General features: G+C 41.8%; 1 protein-coding gene across 1 annotated transcript; it reads right to left on the minus strand.

The window, feature by feature from the left end:
* Window positions 1–266: 266 nt before the first annotated feature.
* Window positions 267–26,862, minus strand: C6 (complement C6). The gene is made up of 17 exons (XM_086770603.1): window positions 26,699–26,862; window positions 26,021–26,177; window positions 23,567–23,711; window positions 22,771–22,912; window positions 21,796–21,934; window positions 19,673–19,873; window positions 12,714–12,954; window positions 11,903–12,025; window positions 10,785–10,951; window positions 9,574–9,799; window positions 8,311–8,482; window positions 7,439–7,550; window positions 6,891–7,023; window positions 5,683–5,874; window positions 4,139–4,229; window positions 2,512–2,753; window positions 267–580 (listed from the first exon to the last, which is right to left on the minus strand). Exons 1-17 carry the CDS (start codon window positions 26,860–26,862, stop codon window positions 399–401), a joined length of 2,829 nt encoding a protein of 942 aa, XP_086626729.1. The 3' UTR covers window positions 267–398.

The raw sequence follows: 26,862 nt of genomic DNA on the forward strand, positions 1-26,862 counted from the left end.
GCCAGTACTCAGATAGTGAGATGACTGAGGTGCACAGCAGTAACAAGTGTGGGAACAGAGCAATAAATGGCTGAGGAAAGAAAAAGTCTCATCCAGCACCAGGGGAGATCAGAAGCAGTACTCTCCTTTCTCCCTTCCCATCCACCCTCCTCCTTTCCTCTGTACATCCACAGAATTACCAGCAGTGAGAGCCATTCCTATACCCCACACTCCAGATCATTTTCAGATCAAAAAAAAAAAGCCCACTGCCACTCTTGTCCCAAAAATCTGTTAAGTAAGCTTTATTTTTTTTTTTCTTCATGCCTTGTTGTAGATGTGCTTGTCCTTCACAACCCGCCAAGTTTTCCCCAGAGTGGCTCAGTGGGATGGTCATGGTGGCTGCCAGGAGAGCTGATGAGTTATGCCAGGCAGCTCCCCTGCTCCAGCACCTCCAGTTTGATACCAGCACACTTCATGGCTGCCAGCATGCAATGACTGACTGTCCTCCTCCTCCCTGTCGACTCCATCTGGATGCAGTGAAGGCGGCTCTCTTCTTTAGGGCACTGGTAAGGCAGCAGGCAGGAGCATTGGGTCTGTGTGTCTGGGGAGGAACGTGCTGGAGTTTTAGCTGCAAATCTCATGACTAAAATCATATTTTATATTTTGAGGTTCTGAGGTCCAACAGGGAAAAACAACACTATTGGAGGTTTGTGCTACATTATCTACAAAAAGTTTACTGAGCATATGTTAGATTTTAAGGTATTAGGAACAGAGACAAAAGCAGCTTTAAATATCAGTTTTTGCAGCAGTGGCCCATACAGAAGCAGAAATGAAGTATCTAAGTATTTTTATCCACAGACTTTCCCTGACCTTTCTTCTGAACAAAAAGATAGTAAGCTGGCTTTCTGTTCCTGATTATCCTTGCACACAATGTTACTGTGAAATGGAGTCTCAAGGTCCATATTGTGTCAGCTCCGATTTCACTAAAGCTCCATTTATGAATGCTAAGCTACCTGCTGCTGGCCTGTGGTAAAGCTCAGTCCTGACGGTTATTTCATTACCCGTTTCTGCTCTAATCAGATTCTGACTCTTTCTATTCTTTCTCAGAAATCCCCTAGGCAGGAAACTAACTTTCTGCCTTCCCTTTCTTGAAACACATGAAAAATATGTGTTTTTTCTCCATTTAGTCGCTTTCACATGGCATTGCAGTATCTTCTGCCTTTGTGCTGATACCAACTACCAGTTTTCAGGAAAACCAAAGCTTCCATTTCCTGAATGTTTGTGCATACTCATGAGAAAGAGGACTTTTGGAGAGATGGTTAGGAGGAGATTCCTCTTGAGCACCACAATGAAAACTTATTTTATTTAATGTATTTTTCTCCTCTCTCTCATTTTTCTGCACTGAATAGGGCTTCTCTGTAGGCTTTTGAGATAAAAACTCTGAGGTGCTGGCACAGGATCCAACTTTATGCCACTTCCACAGTAAGAGCAGATCTAGGCTTCTTAGGGTCTCTGGAATAAATAAGGTCAATATATATTTTTTTTTAATTATAACCACCTTTGCAGGACCCCAAGGTGCCTAGAAGATCTACTACAGCATGCCCCTCAAGGGCCACACCTGGTTGTGTTCTGTGCTTAAGCCCCACAAGGAACAACATCATCTCAGGCATCAATTTTACAGCCACCTACTTCAAATCGCGTCCTGCATAAATTTTGCACCTTCAAAACAGGGTTTTAGGATTGCTGCACACTGTTGTTGCTTTATTTATCATAAGCAGACAAGGTGTGATAAAGATCATATTTGTCTCTGGAAGCATGCGGAGGAACAACCATGTCTGCCACTCAGCCTTTTCCTGGCAAGCGCTTGATGTGCGTGGAGTCAGCCAGCACCTCAGACATTTACAGGAAAACCCACTGCTCTTATCACCAAGTTACACAGTAAATAGCCAAGTTGCACAACAGTGTTTAGAAAATAATCCTCTTAGGGATTTCACCAGCTTAGCTACTTCATTAAAACTCTTAATAAACACAGTTTTCACACATGGGTATTTGCAAATTTTACCATTAAAATCCCATTAAGCCTGATGGCCCCAGTTTTGCTTTTCAAGTAGTAACATGATTAAATTTCATAATTTAATTATATCTTACAGAGGGTGTGGCCCAAATTAACTCCTGAAGAACAGAATGACTCACAGGAATGGTTGATAACATTGCCAACTAAGTTTCTGTCCTTAAAGATTCAAATGTTATCTCTCCTGAAGAAGTTCCCTTAATCTGCAAGCTCCTTTTGTGCCTTCCTAATGGGAAGTGGCACCAGGACACCACTTGTGCCTACAGGAAAAGGCACATCTGTAAGTGTAACACATGGTAGCAGGGACACGAAACTGACCACACTTTCACACTCCTCTCACTGTAAATTGCTCAGATGGGCCACAATGTCTGCAAATCCCATTCTTGGACCAGTGAAGGAGTTAGCACATTTTATTTTTAGATCCAAAGGGCTGGATAAATGCCACTGTTCAGAAGTCATACCTGGACACTTCTCCCAGTCATAACAGGTGTCATAGCCACAAGGCACTTTCTTCAAGCTGTTTGTAGAGAGCTTTGCCCTTTCAATAGCCCAGTATAGGTTGGAATCACCATGGCAAGGGCCAGCATGCAAGAAATGAAATGACTGCTCTCCGAGGCACATTTCAGCTGAATAATGACAGCTGGGCTTGGTCACATTCTGTTCAGAAACAGCATTTAGCACACAGATGTCTTCTGAGTAGTAGCTGCCCCAAGGGAAAAAGAAAAATTATTTTAGCAGGCTGTGGAACAAGTCTGTGCTTCTAAACGCTCCACCAGCATCAGATGAAACACAGCAAAGCCAAGGCCAGGTTGGATACCTATCTAAATTTGGAAGGCTGTCCCAGCTACTGCAGGACATGGGCCTCATATAGCATAGTGCTGTGAGATGAGGAAGCTTACATCCTGTCCAGCAGATGGGAGGTAAAGGACATATGCCTGCACAAGAAAACAAGAGGTGTTACCTGCACAAGGCATGAGAAATTTCAGCAGGCCCTGAGGTGTCTTGTCTGGGTTAATGCAGCCCTGCAGCTGTGTATGCAAGTCTGCCTCTGAGGCACAGTTAGTTTGGGACCAATGGCAGGCAAGCTCAGCCATGCTGCTGGTTGTTTCTTTCTGCATTGCACTTGGTTCCTGAGTAGGCTCATCCTAAGCAAGTGCAGGCATTTCCAGGCAGCAGCACCCTGGGGAGCTTAGTCATTTCTCAAAGAGAGGGAGCAATACAGCTCATTTTGTTTAGCTCCCTGAGTTAAGCTTACAGCTCTAGTCAACAAAACCACTCTAGTTATCAGAGGATTCAGCCTGTGTACTTTTGACGACGTCTATCACCCTCTGAACATCCTCTTTCTCTACCCAAGAACTCTTGAGAGACAAGATATCTGGTTACTTGGGCGTTGACATGAATGAGATGAATCCCATGCCAAGGGACTTGCCTGTGGTTACACAGGAGCCCTGTGGTGGAATGTTTGTTGATATCATCCCTACAACAGCCTATCTCATATTCAGTCTGCGCTCATCTTTCCTACCTCCAGCCCCATGCCACACCTCCAGCCTGGCCAGTCATTTACTAAAAATCATCTAGATAACCATCTATTCACTTGAAGCCTCAATGCAAGGTCTGTGAAGGTCACGTTGTGTAAAGAGACAGTAAATCCAAGTCTTAAATATTTTTATATGCTCTAGAGACTGAAACATACAGTATATTTTGCAGCGTTTGTCTGAAAAAGGTGAGTCAAACACAAGGAGCATGACCTATTATAGCAAGGTGATGACAGTGAAAATATAGAAATTGGAGGAATAAAGAGAAGAAAATGAAGAGTGGGGATCCTCACCAGCAGATGGCGATGTAGATTAAAAGGATGCACCATGGTGTGCCATTTGGTTAACGTTCTTGTTCATTTATTGCATAGGCTATGAATGAAGCTGTAATTTGGACACAGAAGCCTAGCTGTCTAATATCTGAACAGCGAGTAGCCCTGAATTGCTATGGTCTTTTATTACTCTTCCTGTTTTTTGTTTGCAATAGACTCTTGGTCTATGAGCAGTCTATAAACATCAACTTTTCTTTTTCTAATGAAAGTACTTAACTTACCCACAATCTTCTTCTGGAGACATACAAACACACTCAGATCCAACCTGCTTTTGTCCTGGATTGCAAACACCTCTAATCTTAGTTTGCACATCTGAAACAAAGGAGTGAGAGTTATTGTAACTAGTTACAAAGTGAACTGAAATATCTTAGACTCCTGTCATAAAACCTAAAATGGATTTATTTCTGTTTATCCCATATTTCTGTCTTCAAAAGCTGCTGTGATTTGGATTCCTCAAGTACACACCAATCTGCAAAAATTACTGGAAAAGCCCGTTCGAGAAGAGACGCTGATGTTTCCACAGAAAGCATTCTTCTACTTTGCTTTCATAAAGCCTCATTAATACAGCTGGGATTTGCTTTGTTTTTAAGAAAACTGTTACAGTATTCCAATTTCATAATCAAATTGTACAGTACATTGCACTCAAAAATTCTGAACCTAATGCAGATATCTGGGGCTATGGCACTGTGGTAGGCACAAAGTAAAAGCAAAATTAATGAACAGTTCTTATATGTCTTAAAACCAGTGTGATTGGTGCGTTCAACTCCCTGATGAAACTGGTGGTAGTTTGATCCAGGCTCCAGAGGAGGTAAAGGTCTGAGTCATGGCTGGGCCATGGACACCCCCAGTCCTTTGAAAACCCACAATGGAGTGGAGTAACCCAGTGAGCACCGATGCATTTGAGCTTGGATACCGCTTGGAACGCCGGCTGGAATACTGACCATGCAATTGACACATGAATAGCAGGTGGCTTTTCCAAGACTCCTTTATCAAAGAACAAAGAAAGTGGTGGGTACAAGGCATCTCAGGCACACCTGTCCCCGCCACATGCAATTTGACTATGAGCCAAACACTTTATCCCATAAAAATAAGAGCCTAAGAGGGCCTCTCCCTGCTAGGCAGTGTGGCTGCATGCTGGTGATTTCCTCTTGAGCTGGGATGCCCCTCAAGGTTGCTCCTCAAGGCAGAGAGATCTTTCACCAACAGCAGATCTTTGGTAAGTGACCAATTACACATAACCCTGTAGTAGGATAACTGATTTTGCCTTAGTAACTTGATCATATGCTGAATTGATGCTAGTGCAACATTACACAAACTCTGCATATATAACTCCTAGGCATAAACTGTTGACCAAGTCTGAGGCCAAGTCTGGACCTAACCACACGTAGACTCCTCTCTGAGAAGGAGCTTAGAAAGCATGGGGGTCCATTCTGAACCTCTGACTCAACTGGAAGGCACTCGCTACTCTGCATCTTCGGTCTCTCCCTCTGTGAATCATTCTAACTCGAGTGTAACTCAATTTTCCTTTGTATGCTTTTCCATGCAGTAACTAACAGAGTGAACCTTGCTATTGGACTTTGTGAACTTGCACTTTTACAATACCATATTAAAATTACTTATGCTAATATCTTTGACAGTGGCTCTTTAAGTATCTAAATCTCTCATTCACGACAACTATCTGCCTCCTAGCTCTAGCTAGCTAAAATAAACTGTGCTGTGGATACTAGCAGTATAGAAACAGTAAAGCTTCTGCAGGCATACTAACCTTTTTCACATGTAATGGGTCTCAAAATAGGAGGTATCCAGGACAGGTCTTTCCCACAGGTATACTGTGTTTGACCAGTGACTATAAACCCAGCTTGGCAGCTCAGCTTTATGGTTTCACCACTGTTGTACTGTTGCTTAAATGGGGAAATTGTGACACTGTCAGATGTTGGTGGCCTGAGGCATACTGAGGCTGCAATAGAAAAGAAAAAAGTATAATTCTTGTTGTTTTTAGAGTGTGTGGATATTTACAGCAAGTCATAATGCTTCAGCTTTCAGTCATAAAAACACTCAATAACACTGAACATTTGACTGATATTCAACACTAATAAATATTTAGCATAATTAAGTCTAGAAATTTTCAGTGCACTGTCATGTCAGTATAGTCTTTAAAAGTATTTTTCAATCAATAACTAAATACAATGTTTTTCTAATGTATGCTAGCATAAGAAATTAAATTTTACAGTTTAAAAATAATAAGAATTACATTAACAGTATATTGTAATATTTCTTTTGTAAATGCAGCTATTAACAAAGCAACTGAAATGAATGGCACTAGAAAGCTCACAAGTATGTTCAGGTAAATTTTTTTTTGATAGAACGAACACTAAGTAAGTGAAGTCACACTGAGTTCTAGAAAACTACATAAATCTCTCCTGTTAGCAAACCCCAGTCAGTTCTGATCCTTAATTCTTAATTGGACTATAAATACTTCAAGACATTGACTTATTGTGGGGATTTTCAAGGCAGCCTGGGAGGGTAGTGGTGGTTAGAGACACTTCAACCATTTAATATAAAAAGTGGTAGACAAATTCCTCTAAGAACACTTTCTTCAGTGTAACTGTCATCAACTTAAAGATATCTATATAAGACTGGAAAGAAAAGAAGAGTCCTTCTGTTAAAGATATTTGAAACTAGACAAGAGAAGGACCTCACAGCATCCATCTGAGGGTTTTCTAAAGCACTGAATATCACAATATCCTTACAAAGCACATAATAGTAACACTTCTGAATTGAAAGAGGGATGAGGTAATGACTCAGTAGGTTTTTGCCATCTCTAGTGTGAATAAATGAAATACCTTCTTAAAATGCTATCTCTTCAGATATCATTACAGATTCTTTTATTAAAACCATTATTAAAATCTATTTTGTCTATTTTTCTTCCACTTCTCCTTTCTTGCTGGGCTAAATTAGTTTTCTCTTTCTTACGTTCACATTCAACAGGTTGTTGTGTCCAGGTTTGATCTGGCAGACACCGAAGGAACTGATAGCCACTGAGGACATGACCACTCACACAGGCAATCTCAGCTTCTTCCCCCACAGCATACTGGTTCTTTTCATTCTGAAAAAAAAGAAACAAAAAAAAAAGCCCCCCAAGAATCTATGGTAACAAGATTGGACATTTTCAAAAGACATAATGATAAAAGCCCCATGATATGATGTAATGAATGCTTGCTTTTCCTGCTCTGAAAGAGGAGTCATCAGCTCACCTATATAATGATAGGTTTGTCCACCTTCACTAACTGATGTCATGGTTACAAAATGAGAATTCAAGGACCACTGTTTCAAATGGATTTTACCTTTTGCTTCAATTGCTAGTGAACTTTGGTGGAGTAGAGTCCCACAGCATGCCACAACATGCTCACTAGCACAGTAGCTGGCTTGGGTACCAGGCACATGTAGCAAAGATGTGGTAAAGTTTCCCAGCTCTGCAATTACTATGCTTTCCTTCCATATCACTCATTTTTCATGCTCACCCTGATAAAGCCATTTTCTGGTGGGTCCGGCCTGGAGCATCCAGACTCAAGTTCACCGGTCAAGACATCCTCTTCTCTCCTGGCTTCATCATCATTTATACAAGGAGCACCTCTGAAAAGTAAAAACTTGCCAGTAAGGGTGTATCTTAAGCACTGGTGTCACCAAATAATAATGGCAGAATGTCAGGAGCTTTGGTGGTGTCTAGCCGAGACGAGTAATGAAAAACTGTGGAGCCCATTGCTTTTCATCCTCTCCTATGCACTCCAGCATCTCGTCTGAAGTTGTTACAGCAGGGATTATGAAAATCTTGCTTCAGTTCTTGGTTTCAGTAGAAAAACTGAATCTGTACAAAGCCTTGCTCTTAAAGATGAAAGAAGCTGAGATAGTTTGGGGTTGGAGTTACGATTTTGGTTTGAAACCGTGCCACACTGGTACATCAGACATGCTTAAAGCAGGAATATGAAAAGCTTGGTAGTTTCAGTGGAATTCTCTCTGAGACTGACTTCAGACCTACACCTCTAAGAAAAGAGAATGTGATATTAAAAAAATGGAAACTGTGAACTCCTATGAAAGGAAGTAGACGAGTTATCCATGACTTTGGACAAGAAGCCATGCACAGCAGCGTAAGAGCTCTACAGGCATACATTAGTATGTAATTCATCAGCAATTTTCTAGGAATAAACAATAAATAAATCCAAACTTGAAGCAAGTTGGGAAGATTTTCAGACATTTTCTTCTCTCAGCCCCCACCACAAAAGTTCAGACAGGAGATTTATCTGCTCTTTCTCCTTGGTAGCCACAAAGCCATTCTGGAGGGCTCATTAACTCTGCCCCATGACTATGGAGATTTTTTGATGAACCATCTTCTCACCTGTCTGTGAACACAGAGACATAACAGTCCTCCTCTTCTTCCCGTTCACCTTTGCAGGGCTTCCCGCCGTTCATCGGGGAAGGATTATTACATTCCCGGGTCCTTCTTGTTTTGAAGGAAACATCACAGGAACTCCATTCAGACCAGCAACCCCAGCGGCCATCTACAGCAACTGCAAGAAATACAAGAAATACCATCTTTTGGTAGATCTGTGCCATACATAGTATTTCATGTAAGGCCACATACAAGAGGGACGGCGGTAAATTTCTAACAGCCATTTTCAGAGGATTTTAAATGGTTAATATTAAGGGATTAGATTGTCTGTAGAATGTGAAGTTTTCCAAATAGACGGTCAGCCAAGTTCCAACTACTTCATGAAAACCTAGAATACATCTTCCTTTCTAGTTTTGATTGCAAGTAACATTCAAACCCAGAACCAGTTTTATTCTGTTGCACACACAGATGTTTGAGTTTTCATGATGCTGACAATCTTACCCATGGGGTATTTTGTCTGTGCCACCATGAAGCATATATAAAAATTCTTATTTACACACCATTTATTTTCTGCATGCAATACACTTTCTACATTCATCTCTATCTGCATATCTTCAAGTGCTTATTTCTTTAAAAATATTTCTTTATCAAGGTCAGATAATGAGACGTGTAGTTGTCTCAGTGACTTTTCCTTCTGTCCCCTTTTGGTCCTGGAATACAAATATATGTAATAATAAATATAACACTGTAAGTCTGTTCTGTTTCCCATAGGTATGGCATTATTGCCAATTTGATTCAAAAACCTGTTTGCATGAAATTGTTCTTTACATTTTTCAGAATTATGATTATATTCCCTTTCCTTAAGGCAACTGAGTTTTCTGTCCACAGTGTAATTGACAATTTATATCTCCATTGGCCATTTAGTCTTAAGCCTAATAAGCTATAGGGAAAACTAAGGAATAGGTTTCTTAATTTTTACATCAATTATCTTTGATCTCAACTTTGTCCTTATTGCTGAACAGCTGATTTCCTATTATCTTAGATATGTAGCTAAGGAATCTTTTACCATGTCTTACAATTTCTTTTGAGCCATGTCTATTCAGTTTTGATTTTTATTTTTAATCCTATCTTTATTCTTATACTTTCTGATTATCACCATGTGACAAGAAGTGCTATGGATTTAGTAAGGGAAGGTTCTGTCAGACTCATCCGTAACAAATAGATACTAGAAGGACCATATTTATATCATGACAGCATCACCCCAAATACCTGATTTGTAACCCGGAGCTCGTGTCTCACAGTTTTTGCCATAGGTGCCAGCCTGGCACAAGCAGAGGCACTCTGTCCCGGAAAGCACAGGCTGGGCGTTGTTGGGGCATGGGGCACACTGGCAGGGGTCAAACCTGCCCGCATATTCTCTCAGGGCTCTCCACAGGTTGCGACGTTTGGTCACGGCACATGGCACGTTCTTCACCAAATCCACAATGGGCGACACCTGGTAGACAGCAGTTCATTAAGGAGTTACCGAGACACAGCAGGGTCCTGCTGGGGGTACCTGTAGGATTTTAAAGGCACTAGAGCCTACATATGAAACTATATCACACAGGAATCAAGTGTGATGGAAGTTATGCTTTAATGGAGCATAACAGTACTATACATCTGTATTATCCTGTTTATATTGCTTTTATGTTAGCAATTCAGGGCTCATTGAGCCAGTGGAAAACCAACCAAGTGGGACACCCTGTCTAAAAATTCAGGACACCATAGAAAACATGGAGTCTGCTTACACCCGATCCCTGCCATGTGAGGCATCCTTATGCTGCCTTCAGGAGCTCAGCAGCTGCAGGAGGAGAAACATCACTGCATGCTGCATTCAGGCAGGTTTTGCTGTTTGCCTCCACTCTTTGCCCATGCTGCTGAGTGGCTGCTGTGCCACCCAGGGAGACAGGCAGCTCAGTGCACTCACAACAGCACTGGCACGCTGCATTAAATGAGCAAGACAGGGATACCAGGGGACTGCTGTTTTGTTTCAGTTTATCTGTGTGCCATACCTTGCAACATGGGCCTGACAAGGGAAAGAGTACAGTGTTCCCAGCATCAGGCACTGCTTTCCTGCACGGTAACTAATCCCTGCCCATGCCTAAGCTCCTGCTGGTGCTGGAGTAATGCACCCGTACTCCTCCCTCTTACTCCTCTCATATTCCTGTCTTGTATTTCTCCCTCTCAAATTCCTCCCTCATATTCCTCCTCCACTCATATTCCTCCCTCTTACTGTCCATGAACGATGCAAACCTGGTGTGGCTTAAAACCTGACATGCATAAGCAGTTCTAATAAATGTTTTGTATGTTTCTGTTATGTCCATATGTACGTGCATTCATATCACACGCAGCATCATCCTGATTTAAAAGACAAAACACGTGCAGAGCCGCTAACTGGTGAGTGCTGTACTATCTCAATGTTTTTCTTGTACTTCTCTTACCTCAAAGTCAATCACCACAGGATTGTCCTTTGTTGACTCCAGCCAGTTTGTGAAGACAGCGTGTCCTGGAAAAGCTCCCTTTTTCTCCCAGGCCAGAGCTGCTGCATACTCTGACCTGCCACCTTTCACCAGGGAGACGGACCTTTCAGCTGACTCCAAAATGGAACCTGAAAGGGGATTTCATCACAGTATTGTCAGACAAAGGTGTCCAAAACCAGCAGATGTAACAACAGAGTTCTAAGAAGAAGTGTAAGAGGGTATAAAAGAATATACTAAGATTAATTTTTTAAGCTACCCTTGGAAGAATGAAGTCTAAGCTCAGAAAAACAATCCTTGCTATGACAGCAGCATGTCATAGTCTTCCAATTGGGACTTCAGAACTACACAAGGCTCTTGTGGAAAATGCAGAGAATACAGCAGGTTCCTGTAGAAGAAGACACTGCAAGGCAGGATATTTAATCCCAGCTGTAAACACCTGAATAAAGGAAATTGATCATAAAATGAGGACAAAAACATTGTGGAGGTGATTAAATTCCTGGTTTTAGTGATCCAGAACATGACTTTTGCCATTCTTGCATGAAATGCAGCAACTTTCTGTAGTTCCTGAGACACGTTTCTGGCATTGCCAGTGAATTCCTGCACCTAGATGTCTACTTGGCATGAGGAAGATGAGAGGGGAAGGTCAGGGAGTGTGTCATTGCTGCCCAACTCTCTCAGTGAGCCCAGAGCAACCCTTAAAGAAGATTAGAGACTTAGTCACAATCACATGTTTCTGGCAGTGTCCATTTCCCAGTTCAGCATACCTGGCCCTGGACTCAGGGCCACAGGGAATGTTTGTCAGATCCATATGACTGACTGGAAGAGCCAGTGCCACCAACTCCCTAGTGATGGGGCTCCAGAGTAGAGGAAGAGCGCTCCTACATCATAATTTATTTTGCAAGTAAGAGAATGTTTCCAGTGCTTGCTTCAGAGACAATGAAACACTGGCTCCTCTGATGGTGGTGGAAGAGTATCTGTAGTTCAGCAAAGCTGGGAGGTCACCTGGGGCACCTAGCTGAGGAGAATGGTATCTCTCAGGTTAAGTAACAGGACATGGGCCCTGTTCTCATCATGGTCACCTTCGTGTTTCACAGTCATCCTGTTTGTAGTGCATCTGGTACTGACTTTCTTTTTCTTCCAGAAGAGCACACGCCTTGTTGTTTCTCTTCGGACACACTCCGTTGATTCATCCACTGCCAGGCCTAGAAATACCACAAAGCAGCTGCTTCATCACTATAACCATGTTACATGACAGCACCACGTCCCCAGGCTCCCACATCGAGGTGAGGCATTGCAGGTCTCCCAGCTCCTCATCTACTTCACTACTGTAGGGACCCGGTTCCCCAGGTACAAACAGCATTGGACTGAGCCATGCTTACCACCCCTTCAGTTACCCTCCCATAACCATGCAAGTTACAGCAGTGCCATGAAGGTTCACGGCTTTTAACCTTACCACTTTTGTGGTATTGTCTTTTCATTTTGACAGTCTGGCAGTCACGGGAATATTTTTAGGCTAGTTTCTAATCAAAACCAACAACTTTAATGACAGTATCCCAGAAAGTACCACTTGCACCTTTCAGACCTCAGTGCCAGACTGAAATGTGCTGGAACACCTTTTCCTGGTGGCACCTGGCTGTGATCCGAAGATCTTAAGAAGTTTCTCTGAACATGATGACATTTATCAAGTAAGGAAGCTCTTGAACTTTTCAAATTAAAATATTTCTTCTTGCTCTATATTTAGGCAGTGTGAGTAATTCCTGGTTCTATGCAAGTCTAAAGGATTTTTTTTTTTTGCTGTTGGAGAACTTACTATGTGGTGTAAGACCTAAAAACAGCGTTAAGAAAAGCTGGCAAACAAATAATTATATTTTCTTGTTAAAGATTACATACCTGAGTTCTTCAGTTCCTCAGAGCTGTACTGGTAAAGGATGTCATAGGAACCACCCAGCTTCCCAGAGGTGTAGTAATGAGTGCCAAAGTCATCAAATATTCTGCTGTATAAAGCGTAGTTGTACTCCAGGGGCAGGTGGTTAAGTGCTTTTAGAAAGACATCTGAGAGCTGCAGATCTGACTGTTTCATTGTGAAGTTTGCAACAGAAATAACTTTATGGACTCTAATAAAATTGGAATTCTAGAAATAAGAGAAGAGGAGTCTTAGTACCTTCATAGGGAGTTCATGGCCGAAAATAGAGGAGTCAAGAGTATATCCTGAGATACGTTGCAAGAACTAATTAATCCTGTGTATCATGATTCTTTAACCATGAACAAACTAGTCCTGGTGTTTTCAAGAGCCCCATGAGGTTCTCAAGGACAACACTCATTACTCCTTTACATTGTGGGAGTATATAGCATTCCTACAAAAATTAAGACTCCCTTCAAAAATTAGCACCTGCCAAGCAGAAAGCAAAAGGATTATGTTATGGATTCCTGCCATAACAAACACACCAGCAATTGGTAAGACAACCAAATGTTTCAGAGGAAAGGCTTCAGTTTACAAGCATCCATGGGTTGTTTGCAACTAATCTGGTGAGTGCTATCTTGCGTCCTAACTCACTGTTATAAAGTCTCTGCTAGAACTAAAACTAAACCACAGAGATAAAGATCTCATTGAGTTCAAGTGTCAGGATGTTAATGCGAGAGGCAAAAAAAAAAAAAAAGCGAAAGTTCAAAACTGGAAACATCTCTTACATTTATAAAAAACTGATGGGTTTGAAACAGCCAATTCATATATTTTTGAAATGCTAGAGGCTGTTTATGTGGGAGTTTATCTAAGCAGAAAGGAGAGACATAGAAAATACTGAAAGAAGGGATTTATAAAGCGACAAAGGTAACTGACGGCACAAGGACAAATCAAGAGATCAAGAACAAAAGGAGGGGCAGGAAACTGGAGCTAAAGACCAACTAGCAGATAGGAAAGATATATTACAAAACAATTTGTTACTGATTTATACATGGGTTATTGTGCTGAATTTCATTGCTGGTAGGTTGACTCTACTCCACCTTTGTCTCTAAGGTCACTTGGCTGCACAAGGATGCATCTAGACATGGAGTTCTCCCAGCTAGGACTGAGCAATGTAACGTCTGAGCTGGACATCAGCTCTCAGTTCTGCACAGCACCACTCATTTCAGTGCTCTCATTTGCACGTTGGGAAATAAGCTAAGGATACTCATCTTTCTGATGCAGTGAGAATAAGAATGGAAGAAATAGGGTCTGTTAACAATTACCAGATTATATTCAGCTCCTAAAATACCCTATAGTAACATTATTTTTAGGGATTTTGTGTGATCCTCAATTTTCAGGTGACATTTCAGTTATGACACAAAAAAAATTGTAGTCCTTTACTCTGGCAAATATTGATTCTAAAATCTCAATTGGTTTTAGCATGCACTTGCATGCTCAATACGAATTTCTGCTTGGCATGCATTTCGTATTTGCCTTTTCTGTTAGTAAAAGTATCTTAAGTGCTTTTATTACTAGCAATTAAGTGCTTGTATTACAGCAAATTACCTTACAATTATCAAATCTAGTGATTTCTATGTTAGATCTCTGAGGCACGAACAATGTTGGACATTCTCACTTGTAGAACAATCCCAGGATATTGGGTTCCAAAGTCTCCAATAATTTCTGGCAACATGTCTAATCACAGTGGTAAACCTTAGTGGCTGTAGCAATCTTGACCCGCGAGTACCAGGTTTTAATACAAAATATTAGTAGATCAGGGATAATTATTCCCAAAGAAAGCCTAGTCTGAATCAAGCTCAGTTTTGTTATACAAAGCACTTCATTGAACAAAAGCAGCCAAATAGAACCTGTGCCAGACTGATGTTGAAACCAGTAGTTCTAAATGGAAATTCTCCAACAAAGCAGGATTTCACCCAAACATGCTTATTGAGTAATCTTTCGTCCCAAATATCATAAGCAGAGCTGCCACAGAATCATGTCTGTCCCTGCCTGACATCCCCAGGGGTGGGGATGGCTTGCTATCTTGGAGACAACAATTTTTTAATTGTAGTTCCAATGCCTGATCACTCTTTCAGTAAAAAAAAATATTTCATAGTATCCAATCTAAGCTTCCCCTGCCGTAACTTGAGGCCATTTTCTCTTGTCCTATGACTATTACCTTGGGAGAAGAGACCAACACCTGCCTCCCTACAACCTCCTTTCAGGTTGTTGTAGACAGCAATGAGGTCTCCCCTCAGCCTCCTCTTCTCCAGACTAAACAACCCCAGTTCCCTGGGAAAAAAAATAAAATAGTAATAATAAGGGCTTCTGTAGGCACTTGAGCCAGAAAAGGAAGGTCAAACAAAGTGTACCGTCCCTGATGAACACCACTGGCAAACTAATAACAACAGATGAGGAGAACTGAGGTACTCAAGAAATTTTTTATCTTAGTCTTCATTGGCAATCTTTCTTTGCACACCTCTTAAGTGGATGGACTGCAAGATGAGGACTGGGGAAGCAAAGTCCCTCCTACTGTAAGAGAAGATAAGATCTGAGAATCCCTGAGGAACTTGGAGAGACAGAAGTCTATGAGACCTGATGAGATGCATCCCAGAGTCCTGAGGAATCTGATGCAGGTAGTTGCCAAGCCACTGTCCATGAAAAGAGGAACATTGCAGTCAGTTTTACAAAGGATAGAAAAGAGGACCCTGGGAACTACCAACCTGTCAGCATCATCTCTGTGCCTAGATCCTCCTAGAAGCTATGCTGAGGCACATGGAGGATGGGGAGGTGATCGGAGACAGCCAGCATGGCTTCACCAAGGGCAAGTCCTGCCTGATCAACATAGCAGCCTTCTCTGATGGTGTGACTACATCAGTAGACAAGGGAAGAGCTATGGATGTCATCTGTTAGGACTTCTGTAAGGTTTTTGACCTTCTCTCTATACTGGAGACATGGATTCGATGGGTGGACTATTTGTGGAATGAAGAATTGTCTGGATGGTCACATCCAGAGAGTAGCAGTCAATGGCATAATTTCTAGATGGAGACTGGTGACAAGTGGTATCTCTCAAGGGTCCATATTGGGATGAGTACTGTTTAATGTCTTCATCAATGACATAGATGGTGGGGTGGAGTGCACTCCCGCAAATTTGCAGATGACACCAATCTAAGTGGTGCAGTTGACATGCCTGAGGGATGGGGTGCCACTGAGATGGACCTGGACAAGCTTGAGAACTGGATCCATGTGAACGTCAGGAGATTCAACAAGGTCAAGTATAAGGTCCTGCACCTGGGTTGGGACAGCCCCCAGTCAATACAGACTGAAGGATGAAAGGATTGAGAGCAGTCCTATGGAGAAGGACTTGAAGCTGTTGGTGGATAAAAAGCTGGACATGAGCCAACAATAGGTGCTCACAGCCCAGAAAGCCAACCTCATCCTGGGCTGCATCAAAAGAAACGTGTCCAGCAGGTCAAGGGAGGTGATTCTGCCCCTTTACTCCACTCTAGTGAGATTCCACCACAAGTACTGCATCCAGCTCTGGAATCCTTTGTACAGCAAAGACATGAACCTGTTGGAGCAAGTCCAGAGAAGGGCCACAAAGATGATCAAAGGGCTGGAGCACCTCTGCTATGAGGACAAGCTGACAAAGCTGAGGTTGTTCAGCCTGGAGAAGACAAGGCTCTGCAGAGACTCTATTAGAGCCTATCAGTACTTAGGTGGCTTAGAAGACAGACTTTTTAGCAGGGTCTGTAGCAATAGGACAAAGGGTAATGGTTTTAAACTGAAAGAACGTAAAGTCAGACTAGATATAAGGAAGAAATTTTTTTTTTACAGTGAGAGTACTGAGACACTGGAACAGGTTGCCCAAATCTGCCCCATCCCTGGAGATGTTTAAGGCCAGGTTGGACGGGGCTCTGAGCGACCTGATCTGGTTGGAGATGTCCCTGCTCCTTGCAGGGGCATTGGACTAGATGACCTTTAAAGGTCCCTTCCAACCAAACTATTCTACTGTTCTATAATACCGTGATTAGAGGATCAGAAACCAAGAAGACATACTAGAGGTCTGTTCAGCTTAGATAAAAAAAGTTTCTGGTAAAATCAAAATTGAAGAATGTAAAGGTTTCATATTTCTTCCATATGCCAATATGGAAAAATGCATGACCTTTCAAGTGGCTAGGGTCCTCTAGAGACCCTGGGATGCTCATGTGAAACCCTTCTGCACATAGTTTAATATATAGGTCTGAATCTTACCTCCGAAGGCCCAGGTAAGTTCCCTCTCCTTTCAAGTGATCTATATAAACTTTTCTTTTCATTATTTAAGAAAGTGCTGCAAATTCATTTACAGATCTCTCAAATATATGTAAGTGTACATCTACCTACAAACACATATAAGTAAAATTCATATTGATAGAGATAAAAATAGAGGCTTCCCATATGATACAGTAGAAAACATGAGGAAGACCCAAGTTAAAGTTCCTGCTATGGATCCACTAAGAAGGGATTTTAGCCTGTGTTATCTTCAGCCAACAGCAGACTAAGTTATTGACTCTTTTAGGTGATTCTCTGGGATTTCGTGATAGCAGTGCTGAAAACCAACATACATAAAAAAAAACCTTCCCAGTGAAGGTTTCATTTAAGATAACATTTCCATAAGTAGCTTTGATCTGGGTTTAAGCCAATAAGAAGCCACCATTCCCCCAAAATAAACTTACCAGTTTTACAAAAGAACAGCTTGACCTGTATATGAGTATCTACATGGGAATTAAAGTCAACAGGTTTCCAGATGCTGGAACTTCAATATAATTCAATTCAAACTACAAGTAACAGACTATTCAAGCAGTCAAATTACTTAACAAAGTCAGCAAGGCCTGCAGTAAAGTTCTAGCATCAGAAATCATATATTAAGATTTACATTTTTGTGAAAGATTCATTCTAATTGTATTAGAACTCCTGAGTTTCCATAGGCCTTAGTTTCAGTCAGTCCTATGGCCTCTTCCATGCTGAAGTGCAAAAAATAGCCCATTCTTTACTGCCATTAAACTATAAAAGTACCTAATCTTATATCTCACAGTATTCATCTGCAGTAAAGGTGTAGAATTTTATGGGGAAAAATTTCTGTTCTCAGAAACTTTTCTATGGATTTGTTATTTCTGAGATTACCTTTATGACCCAGTGCATCTTGGCAGCAATGAGACTCCGAAATGCAAGTTAGTTACCAAGTCAAAAACTAAGCTAGATTAATTCCCAGTACATGCACGTGTGTAACATTCCTGAGTGCACTTCAATTCTTCTAGAGTGGTCTGCTACTATTAATACATTACTCCTTCTTAATCTAGACCTAGGACAGGGAAAGGACTGGTTTATGTGATCTGATAATCTCAAATCTATGTCAAATAAATGCTTTTTTAAGTGGAATAAGACAGTGATTTCTGTACTAAAAACAGAAAAGCATGTTGCATCACAGAAGGTATGTTACAATCAGTTACACCCTGTAGTGTCACAAGAGAACATTTTTAATGCATAATTCTAGTGTGTTTTTTTTTTTAAATGTAATGCCAATGCCTTCATAAGTGTTGTGGTTTTGTTTAGTGAGGCGAAGCTGCGGTGGTAGCTTCTGTAGGAAACTGCTAGAAGTCGCTCCCCTTTGTTCAATGGACTCGGCCAGGCCTAGGGCAGATCCGCTGCTGGCCAAGGCCAAGCCAATTGGTAGCAGAATGTTTCGTGATAACTTATTTAAGAAGGGGAAAACAGAAAAAAAAAAAAAAAAAGAGAAGAGAAGATGTAAAGAAGCTGAGCGGGGGCAGAGGCGCAGAGGGTGAGGCGCAGGCCTCATCGGCCTTGCAGGCCTCACCCTCTAGCCTCTCGCCAGGGGGCTGACTGGGCCCAACTCGTCCCAGCCTGACTGCAAGAAGTGGAGAGGAGGTGAGATGGATGATGTGAAGAGAACCTAAGAGGCGTCTGCCAGCCAGTTGTGAAGAACTTTTCTTGTGAGAGGAACGGCTGCAGACGCCAAGGTCAGTGCAGAAAGAGGGGGAAGGAGTAATGCGGCTCCTGGCCAAGATTCCCCTGCAGCCTGTGGTGATGACCGTGGTGGAGCAGGTTGTCCCCCTGCAGCCCATGGAGGCCCACAGAGGAGCAGAGATCCACCTGCAGCCCGGGGAGGACCCCGGGGCAGGCGGATGCCTGAAGGCGGCTGCGGCCCGTGAAGGGCCCGCTGGGACAGCCATTCTGGAGAGACTGCACCCCATGGAAAAGATGACCCACACCGGAGCAGTTTCACGAAGGACTGTGGCGTACGGGTGGGACCCCATGCTGGAGGAGGGGAGGAATGTGAGGAGTTCTTCCCCCGACCATGAAGCAGCGGCGTAAAAAAATGTGTGATGAACTGACCGCAACCACCATTCCCTCTTCCCCCCTGTGCCGCTCGGGGGGGGGAAGGTAGTAGAGATAATGTTAAGCTTGGGAAGAGGGAGGGGTGGTGGGAGGTTATCTTGTTCTCTGTCTCATTATCCTGCTGTTTGTAGTAATAAATGAATAGTTTTCCCCACGTTGAGTCTGTTTTGCCTGTAAGGGTAACTTTAAGGATTTTCTCCCTGTCCTTATCTCAAACTTCGAGCCATTTTTCTTGTATTATCTCCCCCTGTTCTCTCGGAGGGTGTGGGCAGTAAGAGAGACTGTGTAGTCTGGTCCCGATCCGGGCTGAACTATGACAGAAGGTGTGTCACAACTAGTAACATCCTGTAGTGTCAGAAGCGAAACTTATATTGCATAATTCTAGTGGGTTTTTTTTAAAAAAATGTAATGCCAATGCCTTCATAAGGAAGATAGCTTTTGGTAGCTCAGTTCTGAAATGAGCAGACAGAAATCGAATGAAAGGAAAAAATTGGAGGCAACATTCAATTACCTTTTCATATGAGGCTTCAATGGCTTTCTTGAAGGAGGAAGATGATGTGGCTGTAACTCGTGTCTTCTTTGAGAATAAATATGGGATACCAGAAGATCTTTGAGAACCATGAGCGGATGAACTACTTCGATGAATGCTATCACTCAGGGGAGTTAAATCGTTGTAGAAATCAGATGTTACGTCATCCTCTTCATCTATTACCTGGAGATTCAATAAAGCAAAATGCATTTGCCCAATTAATAGTTCAAAATGTAAACTTATTATGCAACGAATTCTTGGGTTTTTTTAATGGAAAAAAACATGCCTGCTTATTTGAGATGTGGCAGTAAGCTAAAAAACTGTTATTAACACAAAAGATAAGGCTGAGAAAGGTTAATAGGAGACATGAATACAAGATAAGTAGACTTACAATAGGCATTTATACAAGAAAAAAAAAAAAAAAAAGCATGTAACATTTTCTTCTACAATTCCCCACTCCCATGTCCCAAAGCTTAGGAATAATATTCAACAAGTGTTTCAACACACTTTTTAAAGACTCTAAGACCTTCATGCTATGTCCACACTATGACACTAAGTCCCAGTCCCATTGCTTCTACATTGTACAATGCAAAGAGCTTGATGTGTTCTGTCCTTTTTTCTTAATTCTCACCTAGAGGTATGAACAGGTTTCCAGAGAAGAGTCTTAATACCTGCAGTGTTAGCACCCACACTGCATGATGAACTAATGGGAGGTGGAGAGAATCTGCCTAATCAAGTTGGTAAACCTCAGTGATGATTTTGTTCAAAGCACCAAGATAACCTTAGCATCAGTTCAGAAATTACTCATTTCCCAAAAATCAGGCAAATCTCCATGCATGTTTGAAAGATTCAATTTTTTTCACTCCTCTTCACTTGTTTAATTAATAGGGCTGCTAAGGACATTGGGAGCTGAGGTGGTCCATTCCCCCAGTCTGGTTCCATCCACCAAGAATTCATATGCTTTTGTGTGAAAACACACTGGAGTTACAAGAAGAAAGCCTGATCTAGTGACCCTTCTATACCAAAGGCTGCTCTAAATGTTAAAAGATATAGATTCACTCTCAAATATGTGATTCACAAACCCTTAACAGTTCTGCAAATGGATGTCAGTAACTTAATAAACCACACAGCTTTAAAGAGACCTGGGCAAACCAAAGCTTATTTTTCCCCATTGAGTATTTCTGCACGCAACAGTTTTTCACCATTATTGATGAAATCTACATGTCAAGGCCAATCCAGTTACAGTTTCCATTGAACCTATTAGGATGCCCTTTGTTCAGTTGCTTCTGTTAAAGTAATACTAAAAACTCACAGCACGAATGGCAAAAATCAGCTGTTCAAATTTAATCCATAAGTTGAGCTTTTGTCACTTCTTGCATTCCTTCCTTCCCAGTGCAGTATCTATTAGCTTCAGACAGGGCCCGCTGGTATGTGCACAGCCAGATGTTGTGCCCTAGCCATGATATTCAAAGTATTTACTAAATATAAGGTCTAAAAAAATCAGTGATTCCCAGATTTTTTATAAGATACAAGTTAGGTTCATTTTCTCCTTGGCCTGTTCTGCAAGACTCCTCCCCAGACTGTGTAGTCCTTGTCCTCCTGCCTCCCAGACTCAATGTCTGCCTCTTCTCTTTGGTGTTCTTCAGAGGGGCTAGGCAGAGAACAGGCAGGGCTGAGAGGCTGAAATGGCTCAGGGAGCCCAAAGCTGGGGGAAGAAAGGAAGGAAGCTGGAGTTAGGACAGCCATTGGTACTGCAAGGATAGAGCAGTGATGCTGAAATGAGCTTTGGACTTGAACGAGCCTCTGGCCAGATTATGTCAGGGTTAGGAGCAAGGCCATTGGTACCAAGTCAAAACAAAAAGACGATCACATGACGAAGCAGGAGAAAAACCCAAATCAATCATGTTGACTCTGATACATGGCGCAGTGAGTAAACAGGGAGTGACTGACTGACTGCTCAATTTATCCCATTTCCACACATCACGTGAAGCACATTCAGGCCTCACCAGATTGAGAAATCTTGTTCTAAACCAGACATAACTGCCTAAGACTTGAGTGCATAACTTAGACTGTGATTATGGCAATGAGTTGCTGCTTGAGAATACCTGAAAGCTGACAGCCTCCAGGTTTGCAGGAAGACGATACGATTTCCTTGTCTCATTGCGCTTCACTGTTGTGCATTGTCCTCCATTAAATGAGTTGCCTAGGACTTCCCCTCGAGTCTCTCCTGCCAGAATGTGAAATCTGACAAAAAATTATTTCCAGAGATTAAACAATCCCAGAAAGACATATATATTTGAAGCATTTAGTGGCATATAGCTGCGCTGAAGATTTTGTAGGTTTGAATTAAACAGTATGACCATCTGGGTTAGGTTACTGCTTTGAAACATTGCTCTACAAGAACTCATTCATACTGAATTAACTTGAAAAAGTCTGTAGTAGCAATCCTGCTTCCTACTTTCCAGCAGTGCCTAACCCTCTAGATAATCCCAAAGTCAGTAGGAGACAGTCACTCAAGCAGGGAAACACCTAAAAATGGCCTAGGAAAATGAACAAGCAGTTCTCGATTCCTACCGTAAGTGATGTGACCGGAGTGCACTGACTTCAAACTTCAATTTAAAAATGCAAGACTCCTTGGGACAGGCATTCCATATTTACATTTTACACTGCTTAAATGAGTAGCCTGGAAGAGGTGGTGGTTGGTATTGTGTGAAATTTGTCATAAACAAACAAACATCTGTAGAGGAACATCCTCAAAATTTCTGAAGCACTTGGCATAACTGAGCTGGAAGTTGCCAGTACATGATGCTGAACTCACTGTGAGGCAGAAAGAGTCACTCAGAGAGCAATGCTCCCTGACAGCTCTTTATCCAGTACGCCAGCCGTGGAGGGCAGAACTGGCAGATGCAGTGGGCAAGTCCTAGCCTGATGGTTTGGTTGCATTTTTATATTTGCTTGTAAATTAGAATTTGAGAGATTATGTGTTTTAATGGGATACTCTCACATGCTGATTATCTTGTTCATGTAAATTAGTGAGATAACAATGTCAAGTTTATGAAAAATAAGCAAAGCTATCTTACCCACTGCCAATCAACTGCACACCTGGGATGCTCTCATACTTTCTGTTACACACGGTCTTTTTCCTCCCACAATTTCTTTCATCAGAGTTGTCCCCACAGTCATTTTCTCCATTACATTCCAATTTTTTTGCAATACAGCGACCTGCACCAGAGAAGCAGCAGCAGAAATAAACTTTATGCAAACATTCACCATGTCTGAATGCAGAAAAGGGCAGTCCGTCTTTTTCCCTGGTGAAGGTGTGAACTTGTCATGACAATTAACAGCGAGGCAGTATAATGGCTAGATTATTCCAATAAGAAATGATTGTTTCAGGTCTACCAGTTTTGCCTTGCTTTGAAGCTGCAAAGGCTTAATTTAAGGTTTAGCAAAAGGACATGTGGATAAAGTTGTTTTGAGGCTGCTCAGGTATATTTAAATTGAAGCAAACAAGAAATACTCACTAATATAATAAAAATAGTGCAAGTTTATGTTCCAACTCTATGCATATGTTTGTACATGAAAAAGTCGTGCAAAGAAATATTTTTGGAACAGTGTTAATAACTAGCTATCATGGTCATACTGGCATCTCAGGCTAGAGATTGCACTTGAATTACTTTTAGTTACAGAAGAAACTGCAAACATAAGCTGCTACTAATGCATATGAAATCCTTAAGTAGACTTTCCTCCCTGATTCTTTTTCCTGGAATTTGTGCATGGAATTTACAAGATCTGGATCATCTGGACCTTTATTGTCTCAGTGTCTAATCTCTTGACTATCCAATAATGCAGCAGTTACACAATGAAGATTATTGTTACCACTTTCACACTGAAATTTATTCTTGCAGTCAACTTCCACTATGTTGCAGAGCTTAGTTGGGAAGCATGGGCGGGAATCCACCAGCAGCTCTGTACAGGCCTGACCCCCAAACTGGGATGGTCGCAGGAGTGTCCGGACACGAAACTGAAGGGCAGAAGAAATAAAACCAGATTTGTTTGTGTGAGCTGTTTTTGTAGCTAAGTTCCACCACAGGCAGAGACACATGCCTCAGTGCTGCTGAAGCTTTACCAAAACCAGAGCCCTGAACAAAATAATCAGTTATTTTTGTCCTTACCTACCGCAACATCATCCCAGGTAAGGCAGGCAGGGAACGGAAATCCAAGAGCCTTAATAACCCTGATGCAGCATATGTGATGAAGCACTTGACAACCTGGGCTACATGACTGGAGGAATCAAAAGATCAGTCCCTGTATCATGAGTTTAAAAGGTACAGTAGGAAATGGTGTGTGAACAGGCTTACAGAGATTTTTCCTGTTCTTCATCACCTCTGTTGAAATAGAAATACTCTGACAGTGCCATGTATCTCCAAACCAGCTGGCTTGGCTCCCACACAGGAGGCCTCTTGTCTGAGAAGCACTGGATAATTGGTGAGGATAAAAATGCTTTTCCTGAAAGTTTCTATTACTAAAGAAGATCTAGGAGCAAGATCTGGAGGTCACTGAGTTTTCTTTCCTCAAGTCAGTATCCTCCATGCAGAATAATAAAGCTGAAGGCTGCTAGACAAATCACTTCAGATAACTTTCCACTCCACTTTAAGGGATGTGGAAACTTATCTGCATGTGACTGAACAGTTCGTCCTCTAAGAATTTTTCCCCACTGGAAAAGCACAGTTCCTTGCAGAATTCTGTTACTTGCCTTCCTGCAGACAGACCCTGGAGTCAAACAATGCAGGAAAATGTCTAGTAAAAATTAGTAGCCAAATGACTATGAATGGATAGTGCAAGGAGCAACACCAGACCATCTGAAAGCTTTTGAGCTTCCTTGTACTCCTTCTGGGATTCATAACACTCCCAGTAGTATTTGTGTGAGGTTCCACTTCTTCATCCCTCCCCTCTCATGGGAACCTTGCTTACGCTAGTCTTTACACTCACGTTGGGAGTCACATCCTCCAGTCTGATGGTTGATTATATTCATAAAGGACACAAGGAGTGATCTTTATAGCTTGGAGGGAAAAATGGAGTCTACAAAAGCACCTTTTTGCTTGAAGCAGCAAATATGTTGCATCAATACTTAAAGTTCATAAAAATGAACAATCCTTCTATATATGGATGTGTAGGTAAGAAATTCAGCCATTTAAGAGGATATTGACACTGATAAAGACTCAGTTCCATTGAGAGCAATGCCCCCTTTCAGCTCTTGCAGCTTGTTTGCTGTCTCCCACTCTCTCCCTGCTCTGCTCCCATACTCTCCATCCCAGCTGCAGGATGGGAACCCCACCGGGTGGCTCACATCTCACGCCTAGAACAACTTCTTCACGTCTTCCTCATCCTGCATGGGCATCAGAAAGTGATATATGTATGTAAATATACACTTATGATATCTGACAGGTTTTTAAAGATAGCTTTTCAGGTGCAGATTGCAGATTTCTGAAGCTGAGCAGGACACTCGAGAGCTGCAGGCTGTGTCTGCACAGAAACTCAGAGCTGCTCTCATGGTCAGCCTCAAGCTCAGACCCACCAGTCATGTAACTACCCCAATCTTCACTCTGCTCCCCTCCACTCCCTACAACCTTACATTTGCCAGGGCTTGGTTTCTTTAGGTCAAATGCACTTGAATCTGACTTTTCAAGACTTCCCTCTCTGCCATCTCACCCCTAAGTCTACCATCAGCCAACAGACACAAGCCCAAGACAAAAAAAACATTGTCCCGGGGCTTTCTTCCAGAGATATTAAGGACATCCACTTGGGTTTTGGTCAGCTATAAAGGGTGGGGGAATGGTGCTCTGGACTTCTTAACAGCAATCTTAAACTGAACCTGACTATCAGTGTAAGATATAGCCTGAGCATTTCTAGCCAGCGGAGATTAGGATGTGCTAGTTAACTCTTTTTAACTCTTTTTTTCCCTTGTTTTTAGAGCAAACAGAATGCTATTCATAAACTAAAAATTTGATTACTTTCTCCTGCTTAAACAGACACGTGAATTCTACAGCTTAATTAATCCTTTATGTGGAAAACGCATCTTTAATTGTGACAATGGAACTTTTGCGGCAAGTTCTCATAAATGGATTTACTCTACTAAGTCAGCCCTTTCTGATCTGCTTACTTTACCTTGTTCTCTCCCTCTTCTGCTGTTATGTTTCATAACCAATTTCCCTTGCTAACTTAAACTGTCATTTTGCAGATCAATTGCCATAAAGTTGAATGTCTGAAACAAAGGGATCTCTTAAGCATATTTTCTTGCATTTAACCCACATAATACAATTTTCTACTTACTTGTTTTTTAACGCATGGGTCACATTCTGACCAAGGGCCAAAGTCTCCAAGCTGACAGTTGATAGGACATGTTTGCTGGTTACATGCACGCGATTCCTGCTTTGTGCACAGCCGGTCACAGAAGTTTTGGTGATAATATTCATCTATTCTTATTTGTCTAAAAAAAAAATTCAACAGGTTATGCTAGGGAGGAATCATAGACAGATAGTAGATGTTCTCTAACTGTGGGTGAAGACTGATAAAGAAAATTATTGGAGCCCGATGAAAAATTAAGACATCACAGGTAGTTGCAGAATGTTGATTAAAAGAAAAAATCCAAATATTCCTTAAGTTTACAGAGCAATTCTTTTTGATTCACATCACTTCAGAGAATACCAGAAGTCCCAGAGAATACCTACAGAAAGAGCCAGAAGGAAAAGTGGAGATTTCTTAGAAGTTTATTATATACCACTGAATTGCATCTAATTTGATGCTGCTGAACCTTTATTTGACTTTAACTGTTGTCAGTTTTGGGGTTTTTAAGTCTTGCAATCTATTCATCTGGTAAACACCTGGATATGACAATTTTTCTCAGTACATTATAGAAGCTGCAGCTTCAGACACAGGTCTCCCTCCCCAGAAGCAGTATTTTCTCAGGGAATAAATAGAAACAGAAGTAGTGAGGTAGTTTGGCCCTACCTGTGCCTACTCTGTGTGCCGTAATTGCAGGTTTGTGAACAGGCAGACCATGACCCCCATGGGTAATGTTCACAGTAGCACCCCTGGCTGCTCCCAATCACCAGGCTGAGCAGGATCAGGTGCATTAACATATTCTTGTCCGTAGTAGTAGTGAAGGTGTCCAT

The sequence above is a fragment of the Chlamydotis macqueenii genome, chromosome Z, assembly GCF_036417535.1.
Source record: "Chlamydotis macqueenii isolate bChlMac1 chromosome Z, bChlMac1.mat, whole genome shotgun sequence".
NCBI lineage: Eukaryota > Metazoa > Chordata > Aves > Otidiformes > Otididae > Chlamydotis > Chlamydotis macqueenii.

Bases quoted from the DNA above. Each gene is read 5' to 3' on its own strand.
- C6 (XM_086770603.1), bottom strand. From the start codon at position 26,862: ATGGACACCTTCACTACTACTACGGACAAGAATATGTTAATGCACCTG. The intron at 12,955-19,672 runs GTAATTGAATGT...TCTTATTTCTAG, and splicing joins TTGAAGCCTCATATGAAAAG to AATTCCAATTTTATTAGAGT. The intron at 10,952-11,902 runs GTGACCATGATG...ATCCCCTTTCAG, and splicing joins GATGACTGTGAAACACGAAG to GTTCCATTTTGGAGTCAGCT.